Raw genomic sequence first — 25,309 nt, forward strand, 5'->3', positions numbered from 1 at the left:
GGGCGGGGGTGTGGGGAGGCCTCGGCTGGGTAGGCGCGCGTGCGCGGGGCCGGCATGAGGGGCGGGGCCTGGGTTGGAGGTGGGCGGGGCCGGGGCGGGGCGGGGCGGGGCCGGGAGTGGGGTGGGACCGTAGGGGTCTGAGAGTGCGCTGGGTAGTAGCGGGGAGGCTGGGAGGGAGGGGCGGGGCCGGGCCGTGCGCGTGCGTTGTGCGTGCGTGCCCGCGCGGGGGCGTGTCCCCTGAGGCTTCTGCGGGGGGTGGGGGGAGAACACCCACCCCCCCCCCCCCCCGCCGAGGCGTCGCCGAGCCGGGTAAGGGAAGTCCCGAGGAGAGGCGCGCGCACGAGCGAGCGAGCGAGCGAGGTGGCGCATCTGGGCGGGTCCAGTGCCGGGAGGAGGGCGGGGCGGAGCTGCGCCGGGCGCGCGCCTGGGAACTCGGCGGGGGCGGGGCGAGGCGGGGTAGGGCGGGGCCCGGGGCGCGGGGCGGGGATAGCGAGCGGACGGTCCCTCGGCGGAGCTACCCGAGGCCCAGGCGAGCGGGTTTGCGCGGCGTGTTGGGCGGGCACCCGAGAGGTGGGAGTCTGGTAGGGAGGCGAGCGGCGGGATGCGAGCGGGAAGGGAGAGGATGCGCGGCAGGCAGGCGGCTGCGGGTGGAGCGGCGACGTCACTGGGAGAGGGCAGTCTGACCAGGGCCTGGCCCCCTTCTCTCTCTCGGTCTCTCTCTCTGTCTGTTTGTCTGTCTTGGAGACCTAGGTTCCCCCCCCCCCCCCCAGAACCTTTTAGTGACCTGAAATGATGCTTTGACCCCTCAAAAGGAAGAACAAAATGTAAGACATCATCAGCATCGTCCAAACTCAGTTATAAATTATATTTAGAGTCGATGCGGGTGCATTTAGGCTATTTTAAATCATTTGGGTCCGGGGCTTGCCAGGAGGTGGGAGGTCTGTGTCTGGGCCGCCGCTCTGGGAGACAGGATGACCGTTTTTCATTTACACGAGAGTTAGCAGTGGATGGTACAGGAAAGGATTTGGGGCGCGCCGATGTAAGAGCACCCAGAGCCAAGGGTGCTGGCCAACAAGAAAATCAACCCCGGACTTGACCCAAAGGTTTTCTCAGAGAAGTACCAGAAATGGCCACACTGTGTACAGGAGAAGAAAACCAGTGGCCCTGGTGAAGGATAAGGCACCCCGAGTCCCTGATTGTAGAACACAGAAAACCTGCATCTTGAAGCCATGGAAACATGTCTGCTGAGTGGTTTCATGGGTTAACTTGGGGTTGGTTTGCCTCTTTCGCATTAATTGCAACAAAGACTTAAAGAAAACCCAATCCCTGCCCCCTTTCTTCCCCGTCTAACAGGACAGATAGTGGTGGTTCTACGAAATACGTTATGTGCTAAAGCACTTGTTTGCTCTTTTCATAGACATCTCAGATCACTTAAGAATGAGGTGAGAAAAGAACCGAACATTGAAGAGTACACACTGCGTCCCATTCATCTACTATATACATCAATTCGAGAACATTTACTTAAATGTTAACATGTTAACACTTACTTATTTGGTGGTTTTGTTTGTTTGTTTGTTTGTTTGTTTTTGAGAACAGGTCTCTTGTTGCCCAGGACAGCCTTAAACTCACTTCCAATCCTCCAGCCCTCACCTTCCCAGTATATGTGACATCATCCCTGGCTTGTAATTCTCCCTTATACATTTTTATCCACATGAAATATACATACTGCATTTGCCTGTTTTGAGACATTCACATTAATTCAGCTAGCAAAAGTAGAATTAGAAAATACACCACAAATTTGTTTGTCATCCTTTGCAGAGGAGGCACTGTAACTTTTTAAAAAAATTGTTTATTTAGATTTTTATTGTGTTTATTTGTTTGTGTGTGCAGGGGAAGCGGGGCATGCTCCTGAACTTTTCTCTCCTCCAAACAGTATGGAACTTCATAATGTCCTTGAAAGGCTCTTCCTGGAACCGAACACAGTATTCTAGATGTGAATCACACTGATGGTGCCCGGCTACTAGTTGTGTGTCCATTACCAGCTTGACAAGAAGCAGATTTCAAGTTGCAGCTTATATTAATCTTTACTGGTGTAGTGCCTTGGCACTTAGCACTATCGGGCCCCTTGTTGGTTAGTGTTCAAAGAATTTGATGGAATATAGTACCTCTTTAACTTCTTAAATTGTGTTTTGTTTTGTTGGGGTGCTGGAGAACGTACCTGGGGCCTCGTGCTTGCCAGGAAGGCACTTTCCCATTGAGCCACACCCCCAGCCTAACTTTTAGTATAATCTAAACTAGCATTTTAAAATTTTATCTTTGGAGCGGTGTTGTCTTATGTTGATTTTGTTGTGAACCAAACCAGTTAAATTTTAATACATCTAGATCAAGGGTCATGAAGGGCCAAACAGTATTTTAGGCTTTATAGTCTGTGGCAGTTACTTGGTTCTGCCACACATAGGCAGTCATAGACAATATGTAAATGGATGAGCATGACTTTGTACCAATGAAACTTTTTTCTAGCTTATACTCTCTATCTCCACCCTCACCCCCACCCCCCATTGAATCCAGGCTCATGAACATGCTAAGCACATGCTGTACAACTGAACTATGCCCCTATCCTTCTGCCATTTCTTTTTGAGGGCCAGTTCCACCATTCATCATGGAGGCTAACATCTCAGCTTAGTGTTGACTGCAGAGTTGATAAGCATGCTTCTGATAACCTTAGTTAACAACGGTGTTGTCTAAAATATCTTTACTTAATCCCATGGTGGGGGTGATAGGATCTTACTTTGTAGCTAGGTTCAATCCCTAGCACTCTAAAAGATAAATTTAAAATATAAGAAGTGCTAAATAGGATAATAATACAAATCTTCCACAAGTTCATTTTGCCTTGCTAATAATTATTCTCTGAATACAGCTATTCAAAGAGTTATAAACAGTTTTTGAAAGCACTGTCATTCAGCCCATATTTCCTTGGTCCAAAGTGTATCTAGAAAATATTTGTTATGTTGTTCAGAACAAACATGTTCCTAATTGATAGGAACTCCAAGAAAGAAAAAGAACTTCTTTGATGTAACTTGGTAGTTAATATTGTTATTACCTTCAATTTTACTTGTGTATACATTTTCAACTCTTAATAAATTAAGAATTTTGTTTGCAGTTAATATCTAGGTCCATCAACATATATGTAAGAGTTCTCTATTTTCCTCCTCTTTTTTTGGTTTTTCGAGACAGGGTTTATCTGTGTAGCATTGCGCCTTTCCTGGAACTCACTTGGTAGACCAGGCTGGCCTCGAACTCACAGAGATCCGCCTGGCTCTGCCTCCCGAGTGCTGGGATTAAAGGCGTGCGCCACCAACGCCCAGCTTATTTTCCTCCTCTTTAAGGATTAACAATACCCATCCAATACCAGTTCTCTAGTATCAATAGTATAAAGGTTATGATAAGATTGGTCAAGGAAAGATGTACACAGAAATGCTAGAACTTGGTTTTCCTAGTATAGCCATGGTTGTCAGTACTATTGGTACTGTTTTTAAATTATAATAGAAAGTGAACTAATCTAAAATCCAAGTGCTAATCTAAAAACCCCAAAATAAATGAATTAAAAGTTATCAGTAATTAATATAAAGTATATAAGATGCCTCAGCTGGGAAAGTGCTTGGTACATAAGCCTGGACTGTCTGAGTTAGGTACCCAAAACCTACGTAAGAGAGAAGGAGACAACTGATTTCTTAAAGTTGTCTTCTGACTTCCACAGGCACCATGAAGCTCCCACCAACATAAACGTACATACACACTCAGTAATAATAACAAATAAAATTATTTAAAAATATTTAGATTATAAAAATTGATTCAAGAAGATATAGAAATCCTGAATAGAACTACCAAATTTGAAATAATAAAAAATTGCTCTAGCCGGGCGTGGTGGCACACGCTTGTAATCCCAGCACTCAGAAGGCAGAGCCAGGCGGATCTCTGAGTTCGAGGCCAGCCTGGTCTCCAAAGCGAGTTCCAGGACAGGCTCCAAAGCTACACAGAGAAACCCTGTCTCGAAAACCAAACAAAACAAAATTGCTCTAGAGCTGGGCTGAGTGATGCACAGGCACTCCTATCTAGGGAGGCTGAGGTAGGTGAATCACAAGTTTGAGGCCAGCATTGTAAACATAGTAAGGACTTAAACAAACAAACAACAACAAGAAGACAGGCCCTACAAACCAGGTATGGATCAAATTACCCCACCCCCCACCCCAGTGTGTGTGTGTGTGTGTGTTACCAAGCCTAGACAACATGTGAGGCAAGCACTCTCCTACTCAACTACTTCTCCATTCTCTAATAATCCCTACTCTACATAAAATTGTTCCAACAACTAGAGAAAGAGCTTTCGAGCTCCTTATTTCCTTTGAAATATCATCCTAATCCCAGGGCCGTAAAACTGATTAAATGGCAAAATATTCTAAACATGAAAGTAGCAAATCTTTAGATAAAAATAATGCTTCTTGGGCGTGTAGACTTTTTTTTCTGGCCAAGACCTGGGTATACTGTAGCATTAGAAACATTTAATCGATCACATTAATACTCTTAAGAAAAACCATATGGGGATCTGGAGAGATGGCTCAGCATTTAAGAGCACTGACTGCTCTTCCAGAGGTTCTGAGTTCAATTGCCAACACCCACATGATGGCTTACAATCATCTATAATGGGATCTGTATTCTATCATTTGCTTTCAGTCTGTGTTTTTATAAAATCAGAGTGTGTATCTTGAAAATATTATTTGATTGATTTTTAAATTCAGTCTAATCTAGTGTTTTAATTTACTAATGGAAAATTGGGAAATAATGTGTTTTTGTTTAAATCTGTGTTCCTGCCCTCTTTCAATATAGTCAATATTTTTCTGGTTATTGCCTTTTTCTTCTTCTCTGTTGGCTTTTATCTTAGCATGTTTTGTACTTCTGTAATAAAATACTTGAAGCTGGGTAATTTGTAAAGGAAATAAGTTTATTTAATACACCGTTTTGGAGGGCAAAGAACATGTTAACATCTGCTTGGCTTGGGTGAGGACCTCCTAGGTGATAGCATAAGGGGAAGGAGAGGTCACAAGGCAAGAGAAGGAAGCAGGAGAGCAGGGATGGACCAGGCCTATTCACAGAAATGAATCAGTCCTATAAAGCCCAACCTACTCTCTGAGACTGGCATTAATAATCCCTTTAGGAAGCCTGTTGTGACCCATTCACCTCCCAGAGGTTCCATCTCTTAAAGGTCCCACCACCTTACAGTATAGTTATAGCAGAGACCAAACTTCCACCATGAACAAGAGAAGCCTTCTTTCTTTCTTTGTTGGTTTTTTCGTTATTAGTTACTATACAATCCTAGGATTGTGACATGCATCCTTAACATCCTAGTGTCTCTGTCTGTCTGTCTCTCTGTCTGTCTTTGGTTTTGCAGTCCTGAGATCTAACACAAGACATTGTGCATGCAAGGTTAGTGCTTTACCACTGAGCTGTATCCCCATCCCCTAGTCTATTTTGAATTAATATTATATTACTTCATGTTCAGTGTTAAGAATTTTACTAACATGATCTATAAATACAATTTCATTATTTTCTTCTTGCTTTGTATTATTTATTGTCTTTGTTTTGTTTTTATTTTTGAGAAAGGTCTTGTAGAGCCTAGATTAATAGAAAGGTCTTGTAGAGTGCAGATTGGTGTCCAGCTTGCTATACACTTGAGGATAAATAAACTCGAGCTCTACCCTCCTACCTCCACCTCCTGAGTACTTGAATTGTAGGCGTATGCCACCACACCAGGCTCACATTTGCTGCTTCTGCATCTCTACTTTCCATTGCTGTTATTTTTATGCCACTCAGTAGATTGGGTCTTTTCTGTGTTCTTGTTTTGATGCTGGGGATACAGCCCAGGACCTCGTGTGTATAAGGCAAGGGCTCTTATTACTAAGTCATGCCTGCAGCCCAGGTCAGTGGTCTTTAAAGAAAACTTTAAGCTGTTCTATTAACAGTGTATTTACCATCTCTAGTGCTTTTCATTTCTTCTCAAGATCTGGATCTAGCCTAGAAACATTTACTGTGATTTTAGTGTTGATTGGACTAAAAACGACCTACATTAGTCAGGTACCCTCGTGGAGGTTCAGTCTTTCCGGAGATAGGTTATTGTGGCTCTGCTCCTGCCGCTTTTCTTTTTTTCAGCAATTGACTGATGTGCCTAAGTAGAATCTTCTCTGTGTCTGTTCAGCTGAAAGTTCAGAATTTCTTGAAGTCGTGAGTTTATATTTTAGATTTGTAGAAAATTTCAGCCATATTTCTTCATAAAAATTCCCTACATTATTCATTTTCCAATTGTGCATATTTCAGACCAGTTTGTTTTTAGTTCATAAGTCTGATGCTCTGTCCACTTGGTTTTGTTGTTTTGTTTTGTTTTTTTCTTCATGACAGGGTTTCTCTGTGTAGCTTTGAGCCTTTCCTGGATCTCACTCTGTAGCCCAGGCTGGCCTCGAACTCACAGAGATCCTCCTGCCTCTGCCTCCTGAGTGCTGGGATTACAGGCGTGCGCCACCACTTATTTTTTTAAATAAGCGTTTCACTTATTTTTTAAAATATTCATTTTTGTTTATGTATGTGTGTTTCTGTGTGCATGCCATATGTATGTGGGTGCTTGTGGAGACAGAAAAGAGTGTCAGCTCCTCTGGAGATGGAGGTAGAGATGGCTAGAGGCAATGTGGGTACTGGAAACTAAACTTGGATCCTCTGGGAGAGCAGCAAGCACTTTCAATGCTGAGTTTATCTTTTTTTTCCCCAATGTTAGGCAGGTACTTTGCCATTACATTACACCTTCAGCTCATAGTTACGTTCACTGATCTTTACATTTATTTATTTATTCATTGTTATTCATCCATCCATCCATCCATCCATCCATCCATCCATCCATCCATTTATTGTGTGTTGTGAGCATGTGTATGCCATGGTTCTCAACTTGTAGAGTTGATTCTCTCCTTCCACTGTGTGTTCTGGGGATTGAACTCACATCAGGTGTGGCTGGAAGCACCTTTACTGACTGAGCCATCTTGCCAGTCCCACCAATCTTTGCTTAATATTAAATCCTATGTGATGTTAAGGCTAAGTAACATTTTTTTTTAACTTTAGATAACTGTATTTTTCAATTCCTGAATTTTTGTGTTGTTCCTTTTGTGTTTTCATTTGTCTTGTAAAAGTCACTTTCTGTTCATCCATTTTCTCCATGTCTTTCTAAATTATTTAGCAGATTTATAGTTACCTTTGTATTGTCTGATATAAATTAGCACACGGGTAGCTCCAGGACCTGAGTCATCTGTTGAGCTGTTTCTAATCTTATTTGATGTAGTGTCTCAACAGAAGGTAGAATAAGTAGATAATTCCCCCTGGAGAGTTCACGTCTTTTCCTTTGTCTGGGAGCTGGGCTAAGAGACAGATCAGTTCTTCAGCTGGGTTAGACGACGTTGCAATTTTAAATGTTCAGTTAACTTCTGGTTTTAAATAACTAAGTAGTAGGCTTAATTTCTCCTTCATTGGATTTGTCTCTTATGTACCCCAAACCAAAGAAACCTTTCTTTGCTTTCAGCTAGCACCAGCTTCCTGTGAAGCTTCACAAGGGCCTGTTTCTTTGATCTCATCTCAGGTGACATGCATGGGGGCTGTGCTGCAGCTGTACCTAATTGTATGCAACAGTGCTGCATATGACAATGATAAATTCCACAAACATAATGAGAGAAAGAAGCCAGATTCCAATAAGCCTGAACAAGATTCCATGTACATGAAATTTAGACAGTCGGTGGACAGTATTAGAAATTGGACCACTGTTCCTAGTGGGGAGGAAGGAGAGGTAGACTCAGGAAGGGATGACGAAGACTTCTCACAAGCTCTAGTATTTCCTTACCCTGATGTGTTGGCTTTGTAAAGCTTTATTGAATATATGTTTGTGATTTGGTTCCTTTTTGTGTGCATGTTATAGTGGGTAGGCAACTCTTGCATCAAAACCAAAGCCCAAGCCATAAACCAAGCATGGCGAAGCACAATTATAATCCTAGCAGTCAGGAGGTTGAGGCAGGAGGATTAGAGTATGAGCTAATAGTGAGAACCTGCTTCAAAAACAAATTTAAAAAGAAAAATCAAGCATGGATTGGGAGAAGACATTTATAAAGACACATGTAACAGGCTTTGTATCTAGAATATTATTTAAGCTTTTTTTTCCTTGTGTGTGCCTACAGGCATGTGCACACAAAAAGTCAGAAAAAGGGATAGATTCCCAGGAGCTGCATTTACAGGTGGTTGTAAGCTGCCCAATGTGAGTGCTAGGAACTGAACTCTGATCCCTAGAACCCTTAGAAAAAAGCCAGCTGAGCACTGGGGAGGTGCCAGGGAGAGCCCCTCCAAGGAAGTAAATAGTATTCCTGTGCTTGTCTTCTGGTACTCCCACATGAATACACACAGCTGTCTGGTTACTTCGTATCTATCTGTGTCACCATCGGAATAGGTTGGTGAAGCAGAGGATAAGATCTAAGAGGATCTGTAGCCTCCAGAGTGGAGCTCAAGAGGTTTCTTCAGCAGGTGAGGTTTCTCTGACCAGGTGACTAGTTCAGAATTTTAAAATAAGGTTATCACTTTCCTTATTTCTTGTTCCTGTTCATAAAATGATAGCCGCTGTTGTCACGGGTCCCTGTAATTTTAGCTATTGGAGAGACAGAGAAGGGGATCACATGAGCCTGGGGGTGCTTGAGGACAGCATGGGTAGTAAAGCAAAACCCTCATCTCCCAAAAGCAGCCAAAGATAGCGTGCCAAATTGTAAATGAGCCTGGTTTGGTGGGCAGACCTGAAACCCCAACTCTCAGGGAGTAGACAGAAGAGTATGAGTGACCTTGTCTCCTCCCAAAGAAAAAAGTTAAAAATACAGCCAGGTGTGGTGGCTCATACCTGTAATCCTAGCACTTGGGAGGCTGAGGCAGGAAGGTTACTGTAAGTTCTAGGGCAGCCTGGGCTACAGAGTGACCCAGTCTCAAAAACAAAAACCCCCAGAGTAAACAGTCTTTGATCCTTGGATTGATACGGGTGTAGATACTCACAAAATACCTATATTTACCCTCCAAATTTTTTAAAAAGTTCATAAATAGTAAAAAAAAAAAAAACAACAACATAATTTCTGTCACTATAGCTTGTTAACTACCTCTGTGTAATAACTGAGGGTTTAATTTTAGAAACAGAATGATGATGTCAGTTCAAGTAGTCAAAGGCATTTCGTGGATAACAGAAGTGGGAACCACCGTGTTTTATAGGTCATCCCAGGGAGAGGGCAAGCACTTACAGGAGCCGACGACGTGTAAGTCCTTCCCACATGTGCGACAGCTTGTTGTTAAACTGGGTGCTAGGCAACAGCCTTGCTTTCTCTTCTGTTGAGAATGGAGAGTTTGCTTTTTCACTGTATTTTTATAAACATTTCAGGTTAAAGGCTTTGAGATGAAGAAGACCGACCTCTGTTCGAGCACGGAAGGGACTGAGGTGATCCTGGCTACCTCGAGCGATGAAAAGCACCCACCTGAGAATATCATCGATGGGTAAGAGTGGCTGTTCCTTCCGATCTTCTTCTAGGCTTAGTGTCAGAGAAGGGAGCCCCTCGAGGGCTGGGGCCTGTTTTTATAACAACGGGCACTATCAAGAGGTGTAAGAAATATTTAGTGAGCTAGAAGACTCATAGTGTCTATTTGTGGAGTCATTCTTTGAGCTAATCTAGTTGTGAATATTTAAGGTGGGTTTTTGTTTTTGTTTGTTTGTTTTTTTTTTGTTTTGTTTTGTTTTTGTTTTTCAAGACAGGGTTTCTCTGTGTAGTTTTGGTGCCTTCCTGGATCTTGCTCTGTAGACCAGGCTGGCCTCGAACTCACAGAGATCCACCTGTCTCTGCATCCTGAGTGCAGGGAGGCGTGCGCCACCACAGCCTGGCTAAGGTTTTTAATCCTTAACAATTCTTAGACTTTTGGACAAACAGAGTCAGGTTTTTTTTTCCAATTTATTCTCTTTTTTAGCGATGGAAATTGAACCCAGGGCCCTCCGAGGGCAGACAAGTACTCTACCATCATGCTGTTCCCACAGGGTCTTATTGTGTAACCTAAATTTGTCTTAAACTCAAAATTCTCCTGTCTCAGCCTCCAGTGTCCAGGAGTATAGTTGTGTTCCACCAACTATAAAAAGGTGTGTGTGTGTGTGTGTGTGTGTGTGTGTGTGTGTGTGTGTTTTAAATTTTATTTGTTTTTATTTTATTCGTACTGATGTTTTGCTTATACGTATGTATATGTACCACATATGTGCAATGCTCAAGGACAGAAGAGGGTGTCAGATCTCCTGGACTGGAGTTACAGATGTGAGTTACAGTTGTGAGCTGCTGTGAGGTGCTGGGATCCAAACCCAGGTCCTCTGCAAAAGCAGCTAGTGCGCTTAACTGCTGAGACATCTCTCCAGCCCATAAATAGATTTTTAAAGTGATTTGCTGAGACAAAAACTCAAGACTATGGAAGAATAATTTTTTTTTTTTTTTTTTGGTTTTTCGCGACAGGGTTTCTCTGTGTAGCTTTGAGCCTTTCCTGGGACTCACTTGGTAGCCCAGGCTGGCCTCGAACTCACCTGGCTCTGCCTCCCAAATGCTGAACTCACCTGGCTCTGCCTCCCAAATGCTGGGATTAAAGGCATGTGCCACCACCGCCCGGCGGGAGAATAAATTTTAATATCTGATATTGGTTTAATTCCAAATTTTCTTGGAAGTAGAAATTCCAAATTTCTTGGAAATATATAAACCTTGTCACTTCATATATGTTGCCTGTCTAAGCAGCATCTTTGCTCAGCTGAACGCTTCAGACTTGCCCTTCCTGCTGTGGCCGGATGTTCTTGGCCCACCAGCCGGCAAATAATAACTCAGAGACTTATTACTAATTATGAAAGCGTGGCCTTAGCTTAGACTTTTTCCCAACTAGCTCTTATAACTTAAATTAATGTTCGTATCAAACTACGTTCTGCCACCTGGTGTTGCCTTCCTTCCATTCTCCTGTTTCTCACTGGTGAATTTGAGAGCCTCGGCCTCAATTTCTCCTCTCAATTTCTTTCTCTCTGCTCAGAAGTCTCCCCTACTCTCTCCTGCCACTTAGCTCCTTATTAAACGAGTCAGATGGTGCCTCAGGCAGAGACACATCTTTACAGTGTGCACAAATACTGTGAAACAGCCTGCGTTGTGTGCTTCCTTCCAGTTCACACTTGCCAGCGCTAGAGCGTATTCTGGGTAGAGGTCCGTAGTGTTCTCAGACCTTTAACGCCAAGAAAAAGTGGCTCATGGAGAACACACCTTTTATTTATTAATTTTAAAATGTTGTTTTATATGTGGGTGTTTTACCTGCACATGTCTGTGTACCAGATGTGTGGTGTGCCCGGAGAGGCTAGAAAAGGATGTCAGATCCCCTTGACTGGAGTCACAGACCATTGTGAGCACCTTGTGGATGCTGGGTCTTCTGGGAAAGTAGCCAGTACTCTTTACCTCAGAGCCATCTCTGTATTCTGAGAACACCTCTTTTAAATAGTTCTGGCTTATTATTCTCCTAAATCCTCTCAAGGTGTATACTTAGCCAGTTTGACTGGTGGAATCATATCATTTTAGAGCTGAAAGATCTATCAGAAGACAGCTGTACACATTTAACACTGGTTTTAATTATGGAGGCAGAGCCAGTTGTAAGATGGAGATGTTGTGAGTCTCCACAGTATATTGTGCTTGACAAGATCTCAATAATCAGGCCTCTTCCTTCAAGGTCAGTTGCTACTCCTTTCTAGCACCTTTCCCCTCAGGGGGTTATTCATGTCTTTGCTAGGCTCCAGGAGCATTCGGTTTAAGTCTCTGTTATGAAATTGTATGATTCGTTTGGGTTTTTTTTTTGTAATTTTTTTTTGTCTGTAATATTAGTACTCTCTCTCAGCTGTGAATTCTTGGAAACAGCCTGTGTTTTGTTTACCTTTGACTCTACAGAATCTTGAACTGCTTGTTGACTAGTTTGTTGATTTAGAACACCAAATATTTGTTGAACTTGACTAATGTTGGGAAGCATGAGAGTGTAATTTATATACATGCACACATATATAAATGTATACACACACACTTGTGACTGCAAATTTGTATAGGGTTTTACAATTTGGGAAGCGATAAACATATAAAAACTATTTCAACTGGGCATGGTGTCTCATACCTATAATCCTGTAGTACTGGGAGACTGAGTCTGGAGGAGAAGTGCCTTGAATTCAAAGCTCACCTGGACTGTGTAGTGAGACCCTGTCGCAAATAAAGGGGGGTGGGAGGGCTGATAAGACGTCTCAGGTTAAGAGTGCTTGCTGCTCTTGGAGAGGACTAGAATTTTGTCGTAGCACCAATGTTAGATGACTCATGACCTCCAGTAACTCCAGCTCCAAGAGATCTAACATCCTTTTCTAACCTCTGTGGGCAACTGTTTGGGCATGTAGCATGAACACACAAACTCATACACATAGATGACGTGCATATACACATAATTAAATAAAGCTTTTTTAAAAAAGGTATTTTCAACCTCATTTTAAAGATGAACAAAAAAATTACCAAAGGTATAACAATTTGTTTAAAAAAATTACACAGATAAACAAATGACAAAATCAACTTCTAACTCCCAACTAAAGGTTCTGTATAACTCAAACTTAAGGCTTGAATCAAAACTTAGTACCTGCCATTGCCTATGTCTCATAGTTTTCCTTTGTTTTATATTTCCTATGAAAGTCGAGTAATTGTTATTTATACCACTGACTTGCTATAGAAAAATTAGTTACATACCTACACAGAACTGCAGAGATTTTTCTTAAGTTGTTCATTTAGAATAGAGGTCTTTCCAGATACACTCCTCACTTTAATTGGAGATAGATAGTTTTTTTTTTTAAGGCAAGATCAATTTATCATGCCCTTCCCCTTTAAAGCTTTTAAAATATATGTTATGTGTATGAGTGTTTGCCTGCATGCATGTCTGGTGCCATGGAGGCCAAAAGAGAGCCTCGGATCCCCCAAAATCTGAGTTATAGGCTGTTGTGAGCTGCCGTGGGAGTTCTAGGAATTGAAACCAGGTCCTCTGAATGAGGAATCAGTGCTCTTAACTGCTGAGCCATCTCTCCAGCCCCAGAGATTTTTAATCTATGTGGTTCTAGCAATCACTAACAGGCTTTATATAGTAGATATTAAAAATTATTTTCTGTTGAAAGATTGTTTCATCTAAATGGAAATAGCTACAGAGTCACTTGGAGAAAGTGATGCTGTAAATTTATCCCTACAGTGAGGATTATCTTATGCCGTTGGTGAATACTTTAACTTTCCTTACAAGTTAGTTGTACTGTTTTTTGGTTGTTTAGTTTTTTTGTTTTTTTTTTTGTTTTGGTTTTGGTGTTTGTTTTTTTTGTTTGTTTGTTTATTTTTGAGATCGAGTCTCTTGTAATCAGTAATCAGGCTGGCATAGAATCCACTATGTAGCCAAAAATGACCTTGAGCTCCTGATCTTTCTGCCTCTATTCTCCCAATCCTGGGATTACCCTTGGCCAGAAAGAAGGGTTAAAGTGAATGTATTTATTTCCTCTTGACCCTGCCTTTGTCCTCTGTACTTACTATGTCAGTGGAAAAGGAGAAAAGAAACTCCTCAGAGAAACAACAGAGTGGGGTGTGAGATATCTCAGCACTGGAAGGCTGAGCCAGGAGTGCTTCAGTGAATCTGGAGGCCAGCTCAGGCAATTGAGCAAAATACTGTCTCAAATTTTTAAAAAAACGGGGAAAAACAACAACAACAAAATAGTAGGACTATAATGGTAGATCCCTGTACAAGTGTGATCTGTGTTTAGTGCCCAGTACATACTCATCCACCCCACACCCTAAGGAAGAAGTGGTCCTTTTTGCGTAGTACAGTTAAATATTATAGTTGAATCATATCAATGGAATCCTACATTGTGGTTTGAGGGTTTTGTTTTTTTTTTTTTTTTGGTTTTTTGTTTTGTTTTGTTTAAAGCAGGATGACACTAGCTGAAGCAATTGATTGTGATCTCAGGCTGGCCTGAAACCCATAGCAATCCTCCTGCCTTAGCCTTCCAAATGCTAAGAGTTAGAGGTATACATGTGCATCATCATGCCTGTCTCATGTGAGATCTATTGTTTATTGGTTTTGTTTTGGGGTGTGTGTGTGTGTGTGTGTGTGTGTGTGTGTGTGTGTGTGTGTGTTTAATTTATGGGTATGGGTGTTTTGCCTGTATACCCAATGTGTGCCTGGTACCCACAGAGGCCAGCAGAGGGTGTCAGATCCCCTGGCACTAAATTTACAGATGGTTGTGAGCCACCATATAAGTACTGGGAATCCAAGTCAGGTCCTTTGTAAGAACAGCCAGTACACTTAACCTCTGAGCCATCCTCCCAGCCCCCTTTTTAATGTTTTTAGGACCAAGTCTAAGTGTGGAGTTGACTGGCCTGGAATTCTTGGTGTAAATCTGGCTGGCCTTGAACTTGCCAGGATCCTGCTATCTTAGCGTGAGCCACCACACTCTGCTAGCATGGGGACTGTTATGATGCTTCTTTCACTTACATGATATGGTGATACTTTATTTGTACTGAAATGTGATTTTATTTGTATATTAATAAATAAAGTTGCCTGGGAATCAGAAATAATAGCTAATAGCAAGCCATAGCAGAAGCTGGGCTGTGGTAGCACACACCTTTAATCCAGATCACATGACAGGCAGATCTCTGTGTGTTCAAGGACACAGCCAGCATGGAGACACACGCCTTTAATCCCAGTACCAACATAGAAGACCTGGAGGTCTGTACAGACAGACAGTGACGAGGAGGTCATGTGGTTGGGTTTACAACCAATGAGAAGGCAGAACAGAAAGTCTATAAAAAGACAAAGACACAGGAAGTAGGTCTCTTCCGGAGGGAAGGACATGGCAGCAGTGAAGGGTAAGGTTTTCAGCTCTCAGCTATTGCTCTGACCTCTTGGGCTTTCATCTCTGCATTGGCTCTGGATTTCTTATTTAACAAGACGGTTACATCTACAACATGATGTGTGTGAGTCTCTCTGTAAGTGGAGGCCTGAGGTTGGTATCCAGAACCTTCCTCTATTAATTGCACTTCCACCTTACTCATTAAGGCAGGGTTTCCCAGTGAAATCCAGAGCTCACCAGTGATAAGGCCAGTCTTGCTAGCCAGCTTGTTCTGGGCATCCTTTGGCTCCACCTTCCTAGGCTGGAATTATAGGGGAGCTGCTGTGTTTATCTGGAGAGCCAAACTTTGTCTTTCTTGCTTCCATGGCAAGATTTTAACCACTGATCCATCTCCCCAGTCCAGCAAGTTTCTTCTATATTACTTAAAATAAACAAGCCGGTGGTGGCGGCGCACTCCTTTAATCCCAGCACTCGGGAGGCAGAGACGGAGACGGGCGGATCTCTGTGAGTTCGAGGCCAGCCTAGGCTACCAAGTGAGTTCCAGGAAAGGCACAAAACTACACAGAGAAACCTTGTCTCGAAAAACCAAATAAATAAATAAGTAAACAGACAGACAAACAAATAAATAAATAAATAAACAAAAGAAAGAGCTACCCTGAAAGGCCACCTTGGTCTACAGAGTAAGTTCCATGCCAGCCAGGACTAGTACAGTGAGATCCTGTCTTTAAAGAAAAAAAGTGCTGGGCCGGGGGCCGTGGTGGCACACGCCTGTAATCCCAGCACTCGGGAGGCAGAGCCAGGGGGATCTCTGAGTTTGAGGTTTTTCCTTTTGGCTGTTGCTATGTCACCCAGACTGAGGAAGACCCAGAAAACTACTTGGCCATGACTCTGTCAGCATTAGAAGCAGCCAAGAGGTCAGGGTAAAACTGACAACATGCATCCCCACAGGATCAACTTTGACAAACACCATTCAGGTGACTTTGGGGAAGTTGGTATGAAGCATTATCACTTAGAAAGAACCAGAGCTTCTGCCCAGCTATCAGCCTGGATAAACTGTGAACATTTGTCAGTGAGCAGATGTGGTAAGCTGCTAAAACAAGACCAGAGCTACGTCATTCACTAATGTAATATGATCCTGATACCACAAAGTTCTGTGGAAGAGAAAGTTCCCTAAGCAGGCTGTCATTGTGAAAGCCAGATACTTCAGAGGAAGAGCTGAGGAGATTAAGGGTGTTGGGAGTTTGTGTCCTGATGACTCGAAGCCACATAGGGAGATTAATTAAATGCTAACATTCTTTAAAACAAAAACCCCTGCGTAGATAGATGCCAGTCAGCTGGCTCAGCAGATAAAGGCATTTGCCACTGAGCATAGTAACCTGAGTTCAGTTCTTTTTTTTTTAATTTTTTCGAGTCGTGTAGCTTTGGAGGCTGTCCTAGATCTCGCTTTGTAGACTAGGCTGGCCTCGAACTCACAGAGATCCGCCTGGCTCTGCCTCCCGAGTGCTGGGATTACAGGCGTGCGCCACCACTGCCAGGCCTGAGTTCAGTTCTTTAGACCCAAGTGAAGGAAACTTGATGCCTGAAAGTTGTTCCTTGCCCTTCCCCTTCCCACGTGTGCCATCAGTTGCACATACAGGTACTTATACACACAAAAGAAACTATAATAAAATGTATAAATGTGAATAGGTTGAAAGTGAATAAATAAAAAATTATCTTCTTGAATGAGGCTTAGCTACATTCATAATAAAGTAGAAAATAAGATTTCTAGGAATAAAAAGGTATTTTACAACAGTATAAAATATATGTATATATTTGGGGAAACTGAAAGATGAATGAAATCTATAATTGGATAATTTAACACTCTTCTATCAAAGTTAGAACAAAACATGAGTCAATAAAGATTCAGATGATCTGAACAATGCTATCAGTTATCTTCATTAATTGGCTTGAAATACTGTCATCAATGGTGGTATATGAGACAAGTGCACATTGAATTTCCCTGAAGTGTACTGGAAAATAAGTCTTATCAATCTCAGAAGACTGAAGTCATGAAGAAAATGTTCTTAGCTGGGAGTGCTAGCTCACACCTGCAATCATAGTATCCAGAAGGTCTCTGTGCTGCATAGTAAGGCCCTGTCTGAAAAAAGTTAAAAAAATAAAACCAATATAAATATTCAACTTGGGAATCTAGGAAAAAGGAACAAATTAAACCCAAAAAAAGTGGAAGAAAATATAACAGGGCTGGGATGTCATTCAGTTGGTAGACTGCTTATCTAGCATGCATGAAGCCTTGAGTATTCAGCTCTAATCTATAATTTTAGTGCTCAGGAGGTGAGACAGGAGGCTCCTAAATTCAAGGCCAACAAATCTGCATATTCAGACTGTTTCAACAAGCAAACAAATAGAGAAAGCATAAATACTCAGTATTAAAAAGAAAGAAACCATATTAATAGAGAGTCTGAAAGGATAGCCATTACATTATAAATAACAAAATTAAGCTAATAAATTTAACAACTTAGAGGAAAGGGACAGCCCTTAAGTAATTTAAACTGTAAAAATAACACAGGGTTAGGCTGGAGAGATGGCTCAGCAGTTAAGAACACTGGCTGTTCTTGCAGAGTTTCCTGCCAGCACCCACCAATGTTGCAGCTCACAGTAATTTGTAACTCATTTCAGGAGATCTGATGCCCTCTTCTGGTCTCTATGGGCACTGTGTGCACATGGTATACAGATACACATGCAGGAAAACACTCATACACATAAAATAAAATTTAAAAATTAAATGATACAAGGTGAAGTAGAAAACTTGAACAGACACCTACCCATTACAGAAACTATCAAATACTCAAAGAAGAAATATTGCTATTTTACAAACCCTTTTTTTTTTGTTTTTTTATTAAATGTTTATTAAAACTTTTTTTTTCCATTTTACATACCAACCCCAGTTCCCCCTCCCTCCCCTTCTCCCACCCCCTCACCTCCCTCCCACTCTGCTCCCATCCACCCCTCAGAGTGGGTAAGGCCTCCCATGGTAGTCAACAAAGTCTGGCATACCAAGTTGAAGGAGAGCCTAGCCCCTCCCCATTGTATCAAGGCTGAGCAAGGTATCCCACCACAGGGAATGGGCTCCAAAAAGTCAGTTTATGCATCTGGGTTAAGTCCTGGTCCTGCTGCCAGGGACCCCACAAACAGATCAAGTCATATAACTGTCACCCACATTCAGCGGGCCTAGTTCGGTCCCATGCAGGTTCCTGAGCTGTCAGTCCTGAGTCAGTGAGCTCCAACTAGCACCGGTCAGCTGCCTCTGTGGGTTTCCCCATCATGTTCTTGACCCCTTCTTTTTTTTTTGAATGTCGAATGTCATTTATTGAAGGAGGGAGGAGGTCTTAAATACAGACTTACAGCACAATGGGGGAACCCCAGTTGGCAGAAGTTCGCTTCTGATGTTTTGTTTTGTTTTGTTTTTTTGAGCTGAGGATCAAACCTTGGGCCTTGTGCTTGCTAGGCAAGCGCTCTACCATTGAGCTAAATCCCCACCCCCGCTCCTGATGTTTTACAACCTTGCATCTAAGCAGTTAATGCCCAATATGCTGGATTCACAGAGGAGCTTCCCTTAAGCATTCAGGAGGGTGGAATCTCACAGGGAATTAGCATAGGGAGGATATCAAGGTCAAGGTCAGCAAGCAAGGCAACAGTAACCCAAAACGGGCCAGGGACCTACAGGTCCCCCTCTTTTACTAAAAAATGAGCTTCTGACTTAGATTGCATGGGACGTCAGCAGGTCACCTTACCCTTCATAGAGACACCTGTCCAGGCCACACAGGTGTTCTGTCTTAGGTTGGTGAGCGCCCCCAGACATTACCAGTCTCTGAATACTCATTATCATACAGGCTCAATTGAGAGCTGCAGAGTTAACTGTTGCCAAAGATCTCTAAGTGGCGCTGGGCTTGCAATCTGTGTGTTCGACACAGAAAAGACCAACAGAAGTCTTAATCCACCCATAGCCAGTAGGTTAAAGGCAACTGAGCCATTCCCTTCCTTAACAAGTTTTACTGCACCTTGTAAGATGGTGTCCTAGAGCAAGTGGAACTTGAGTTTGTAAATTTATAGCTTTCAAGGCTAATTGAAATGTATATAACTATTGATTTCAATTCGTCATGCCCAATAGAATGAAAGATTAATTAACTGTGGTAGCTACTTTTGCTGCCAGGGCCCCCACTATGCTAGCTGTAGTAACCAATTATGAAATGGCAATCCCTGAAACAGTAATAGCAGTGGTCGCTACTGTTATACCAGCAACAATGGCAGCAGCGATGTCAAATTCTCTTCTGGAGCATGTGGGTATCCATTGGCATGGATGTAACTCCAGGAACACGAACCACTAAGGCCCATTATTCTTGATCCCAGCATGACTCAAGCTGGCAGCTCTTAATATTGTGATGTTTCATTGAGGGTTGCTCAGTAATTGAGTAAAACCAGATCTTATTATAAGCAACAGTCATCCTAAGGTCCTCCATGTCATATATATATATATATATATATATATATATATATATATATATATATATATATATATCCATCCACTTATGAGTGAGTACATACCATGTTTTCCCTTCTGGGTTTGGGTTACCTCATTCAGGATGATTTTTTTCTATTTCCATCCATTTGCCTGCAAATTTCATGCTGTCATTGTTTTTCTCTGCTGCGTAGTACTCCATTGTGTATATGTACCACATTTTCTTAATCCATTCTTCAGTTGATGGCATCTAGGTTGTTTCCAGGTTCTGGCTATTATGAATAATGCTGCTATGAACATAGTTGAGCGTGTATATTTGTGGTATGGTTGAGCATTCCTTGGGTATGTGCCCAAGAGTGGTATGGCTGGGTCTTGAGGTAGTTCGATTCCCAATTTTCTGAGAAACCGCCATACTGATTTCCACAGTGGTTGTACAAGTTTGCATTCCCACCAACAGTGGAGGAGTGTTCCCTTTGCTCCACATCCTCTCCAGAATTGACTGTCATTAGTGTTTTTGATCATAGCCATTCTAACAGGTGTAAGGTAGTATCTCAGAGTTGTTTTGATTTGCATTTCTCTGATGATTAGGGATGTTGAGCATTTCTTTAAATGTCTTTCAGCCATTTGTGTTTCTTGTTTTGTGAATTCTCTGTTTAGCTCTTTAGCCCATTTTGTAATTGGATTGTTTGGTATTTTGATGTCTAATTTCTTGAGTTCTTTATATACTGTGGAGATCAATCCTCTGTCAGATGTGGGGTTGATGAAGATCTTTTCCCATTCTGTAGGCTGTCTTTTTGTCTTATTGACCATGTCTTTTGCCCTGCAAAAGCTTCTCAGTTTCAAGAGGTCCCATTTATTAATTGTTGTGCTCAGTGTCTGTGCTGCTGGTGTTATATTTAGGAAGTGCTTTCTGGTGCCAATGCGTTCAAGAGTACTTCCTACTTTCTCTTCTATTAAGTTTAGTGTAACAGGATTTATATTGAGGTCTTTGATCCACTTGGACTTGAGTTTTGTGCATGGTGACAGATATGGATCTATTTGTAATCTCTTACATATTGACATCCAGTTATGCCAGCACCATTTGTTGAAGATACTTTCTTTTTTCCATTGTATGGTTTTGGCTTCTTTGTCAAAAATCAGGTGTTCATATGTGTGTGGATTAATGTCAGGGACTTCAATTCAATTCCATTGGTCCATATGTCTGTTTTTATACCAGTACCAAGCTGTTTTTATTACTATAGCTCTATAGTAGAGTTTGAGGTCAGCTTTATCATACAGGATTCTTTTAGCTATCCTGGGTCTTTTGTTTTTCCATATGAAGTTGAATATTGTTCTTTCCAAGTCTGTGAAGAATTGTGTTGGTATTTTGATGGGGATTGCATTGAATCTGTAGATTGCTTTTGGTAAGATTGCCATTTTTACTATGTTAATCCTACCTATCCATGAGCATGGGAGATCCTTCCATTTTCTGATATCTTCTTCAATTTCTTTCTTTAGAGTTTTAAAGTTTTTATCAAAAAGGCCCTTTACTTGTTTAGTTAGTGTTTCCCCAAGGCATTTTATATTATTTGTGGCTATTGTAAAGGGTGATGTTTCTCTGACTTCTTTCTCAGCCCTTTTATCATTTGTGTATAGGAGGGCTACTGATTTTGTTTTAGTTGATCTTGTATCCTGTCACTTTACTGAAGGAGTTTATCAGCTGTAGGAGTTCCCTGGTAGAATTTTTGGGTTCACTTATGTATACTATCATATCATCTGCAAATAGTGAAAGTTTAACTTCTTCCTTTCCAATTTGTATCCCTTTGATCTCTTTTTGTTGTCTTATTGCTCTAGCTAGAACTTCTAATACTATATTAAATAGATATGGGGAGAGTGGACAGCCTTGTCTTGTTCCGGATTTTAGTGGTATCAGTTTGAGTTTCTCTCCGTTTAATTTGATGGTGGCTGCTGGCTTGCTATAAATTGCCTTTATTACGTTTAGGAATGTCCCTTGGATTCCTGATCTCTCTAAGACCTTTATCATGAAGGGGTGTTGGATTTTGTAAAATGCTTTTTCAACATCTAATGAGATGATCATGGGGTTTTTTTCTTTCAGTTTTTTTTTTTAATGTGCTTTTTGTTTGTTTGTTTGTTTTTCGAGACAGGGTTTCCCAGTGTAGCTTTGCGCCTCTTCCTGTGTAGCCCAGGCTGGCCTCGAACTCACAGAGATCCTCCTGACTCATCCTCCTGACTCTGCCTCCCGAGTGCCGGGATTAAAGGCGTGTGCCACCACTGCCCGGCCCCAAACCCTTTTAAGAATAAACAATGCTAGAGTATAGCTCAGTGATAAGAGTGCTTGCCTATCATGTTTTGGGCTCCCTGGAGTCAATCCTCAACAGAAGGGAGGGATTTCCTATTATCCTATTATCAAAACCAGACAGAGCAGTACAAGAAAGAATATTGAAGACCAGTGTTCTTTCTGAAAGTAAATTAAAAATTTGTAATGAAATATTTTAAATTGAATTGAATGTAGTAGCACATTCTTCTAATCCTCACACTGGAGAGGCTGAGGTGGGAGCATCATGAGTTCTAGGCTGAGGCCAATCTGATCTTTGTAGCAAGACCCTGTGTCAACCAAACAAAAACAAAAACATGAAAACCCAAAAAACCGAATCCAAAAATGTAGTTTACCTTGGGAATACAAGACTGATCCATGCATAATATCACAGGAATACAAGGTGAAATGTATAATAATTCACCATATTAGTAGAATGAGCACATGTCTGTAACCCCAGCATTGGGGAGGTAAAGGCAAGATCAGAAGTTCAAAGCTGGTAAGTAAATCAGTGGACGCAAAAATCAAGGAACTATTAAAATGAATTGTGTTGCTGTATATTAGTAGGAAGTAAAACTTTGTAAATTTCACTTACAGAAGCTGGAGGTATAGCTTAGTTGGTAGAGTGCTTGCCTGAACGCAAGAAGCCCAGGTTTAGTTCCCAGAATGGTTTAAACTGAGTGTGGTCGTGCATACATGTACTCCTAGCACTTGGGAGGTAGAGAGATATAGAAGCAGGAGGATGAATAGTTCAAGGTCATCCTCAGCTACATAGCAGGTTTCTGGCCATCCTGAGCAACCTAGTGAAACCTTGCTTCAAAAAGACGGCACAAGCACTGGGCAGTGATGGTGTGCGCCTTTAATCCCAGCACTCAGGAAGTAGAGGCAGGCAGATAGCTGTGAGTACGAGGCTAGCCTGGTCTACAGAGCGAGTTCCAGGGACAGCTAGGGCTACACAGAGAAACCCCATCTTGGGTCAGTGGGGAAGCAGAGACAGAACAAGCTAAGGGTGAAGCTCAGCAGTACAACCCTTGCTTATAGCACATGCAGGCCCTGGTTCACTCCACAGCACTGGAAAAAAAAAACTGCAAAGAATGAATAAAGTAATGTTCATTGCATACACCATTGATGGTCCAGGATAGAAATCAAAACGGTCGTTGGCTAAGGGCATGGAGAAACTGTCTGGAAGAAAGATAAGGGAATTTTTTGAATCATGGGAATGTTGTGGGTATTGGTTACCTTAGTGAATAAGTTACATGAGAATATACATTTATCAAAACTTATTACACTTAAATTTCATTGTATTTAACTTTTACTCCCCAAGAAAGAAAGAAAAGGATTATATTGTTTAAAATAGAAATGATAAATGATTATTCCTATAGCCAATGCCATACCTGCAACAGACGATTTCATATATAGTATTGACTATAGAAATTATATTCATATAATGTGTGTGTATATGAGTCTTGAAACTTCATTTTTTTTTCAGCAAACATTGTTCATATACTATGGGTCCCCAACTATAATAGTTATTAGGAACATAAAAATGAAGAAAGATTGGGTCTGGAGAGATGGCTCAGAAGTTAAGAGCACTGGCTGTTCTTCCAGAGGTCCTGAGTTCAGTTCCCAGCAACCACATGGTGGCTCACAACTGTCTATAGTGAGATCTGATGCCTTCTTCTGGTGTGCAGATATGCATGCAGACAGAGCACTGTATACATAGTAAATAAATAAATCTTTTTTTTAAAAAAAAAAAAGATCATGTTAAAAATAAAGAAAGGCGAGTGTCTGGGTCCATAGTATCCATAAAAGCACAAGAGATACATGTCTAGGGTGGGAACGGAAGCTATGAGGCAAGTGGAAAGCACAGAGGACATGACTGTCATCTGCTGGAGTTGAAGAAGGGACCATTAACTTTTGGAAGAGGAAGAAGGGCTTTGGGGTCAAGAGAACTCATTCAGTTAGGTATAGAAGCATGAGTCGTCTACATGATTGTTTTGAGAGTTGTAAGCAGATGCTGTGGGAGCCGTAATGGGGAGACGTCGTGATGGGAGGCAATATGCTTTACTGATGGAACTAAAGAGGTTGGTTTATAGTCACCAGGGGACTGCTGAAGGCTTTTAGATGGGAGGGACATCAGCATTTTAGAAGAGATTATCTGTTAGGAATAAAAAGAGGGTACTAAAGTGGGGGAGATTATAGACAGAACCAAGTTAGAAAGGGACTGTAAAGTCAGATAACAGTAGCCGTTTCTAATATGTATTCATTAGAACATTATGATTACATTTTCATATCTGTCTATTCTTTTTATTCCTTTGAAATTAACATTAGGAATCCAGAAACCTTTTGGACCACCACGGGCATGTTTCCCCAGGAGTTCATTATTTGTTTTCACAAACATGTAAAGATTGAAAAGCTTGTGATCCAAAGTTATTTAGGTAAGCAAGTCACACATTAATTTTGTATTATTCTTTAATTTTTCCACAGGCAGAGGACACATGTCACTTTTGGAAAAAAAAAAAGCAAAAAACAAAAAACTAGTTTTTCTTTATAGCATGGGACCTAGTTTTATTGCTGAAATGGGAGGTGGAGAGTACGGGTTAACTGCCTTCAGCACAATTAGCCTCTCTTAAACTGTGAATTTGAAACCCTTCCAAAGGACATCATAATTTCCATGCAGTTTACTATAGGAGAGTCTTTGGCAGAGATTCTATTAGGAATGTAAGAAGCTGGGTTGCCAGGATCCTAGGTTCTATGACATCTTCATCATGGGTTCATTTAGCCTGTAGTTCTTGGATTCTTTCTCTAAATCTGATAACCCCAATTATTCCCATTGGACAGTTTTGTTTCTTCTATTGCTAATGACGTTTTCTGGGGATTAAGAGTGGACTCTCCCCTCAGAACATCAAGTCCTGTGTGATAAAGTGCATCAGACAGAATCATGGCAGGAAACAGAATAGATCCCAGATGTTTCAAATGCAGAGACTTTATTAATTGATCTACTTATAAAACTCTGGCCTGGGATGCAGGAATGAATAAGGGTAATGGCTCTCAGAATCTAGCTACAGTAGGGAACCACTGCTGTCCTGGGACAAGGACAGGGAAGGGTTACCGGATCCCATGGAGAGTTGGGGACTCTACAGAGGGCCTGGCTATCAGGAGCTGTCCTGGAGGGACAGGGCCACTCTCAAAGACTTGGCGTGAAGCAGGATAGAGTGTAGATAAAATATTCTGCCCACCAATCTTCTGGTGCTTTCCAGAAGCTAGTTAGTCTAGGAGATATAATCTGTAGAAGCCAGCCCCTCCAGAATAGGACAGAGAAGGGGAAGGGTGGTTCTGGGAGGTCACATGGAAACAACGAGGAACGCCTGTGCATAAAGGAGATAACTGCATGCTGGGCATGCTTCTGCCATGAATTATGGAGGCTCTAGAGCCAGACAGGCCTCATTGTGAACTCTTGTTCTGCGTTCACTAG

At 41.8% G+C, this 25,309-nt stretch overlaps 1 protein-coding gene across 4 annotated transcripts in view; it reads left to right on the forward strand.

Annotated features, from left to right (window-relative positions):
- The first annotated feature begins 476 nt into the window (after positions 1–476).
- Hspb11 (heat shock protein family B (small) member 11) overlaps positions 477–25,309 on the forward strand; it is a 29,336-nt gene continuing 4,503 nt past the window's right edge. Inside the window, exons 1-3 of one of the 4 annotated variants that reach the window (XM_036180157.1) lie at positions 477–529; positions 9,485–9,597; positions 24,166–24,272. In XM_036180157.1, the coding sequence (XP_036036050.1) occupies positions 9,500–9,597; positions 24,166–24,272 (205 nt within the window). In that variant the 5' untranslated portion in view covers positions 477–529; positions 9,485–9,499. Of the gene's footprint in view, positions 582–9,024; positions 9,363–9,484; positions 9,598–24,165; positions 24,273–25,309 lie in introns of those variants that run through there. The other 3 variants (XM_036180155.1, XM_036180154.1, XM_036180156.1) reach the window with 3 other exon arrangements.

This window comes from Onychomys torridus, chromosome 2, assembly GCF_903995425.1.
Source record: "Onychomys torridus chromosome 2, mOncTor1.1, whole genome shotgun sequence".
Classification (NCBI taxonomy): domain Eukaryota; kingdom Metazoa; phylum Chordata; class Mammalia; order Rodentia; family Cricetidae; genus Onychomys; species Onychomys torridus.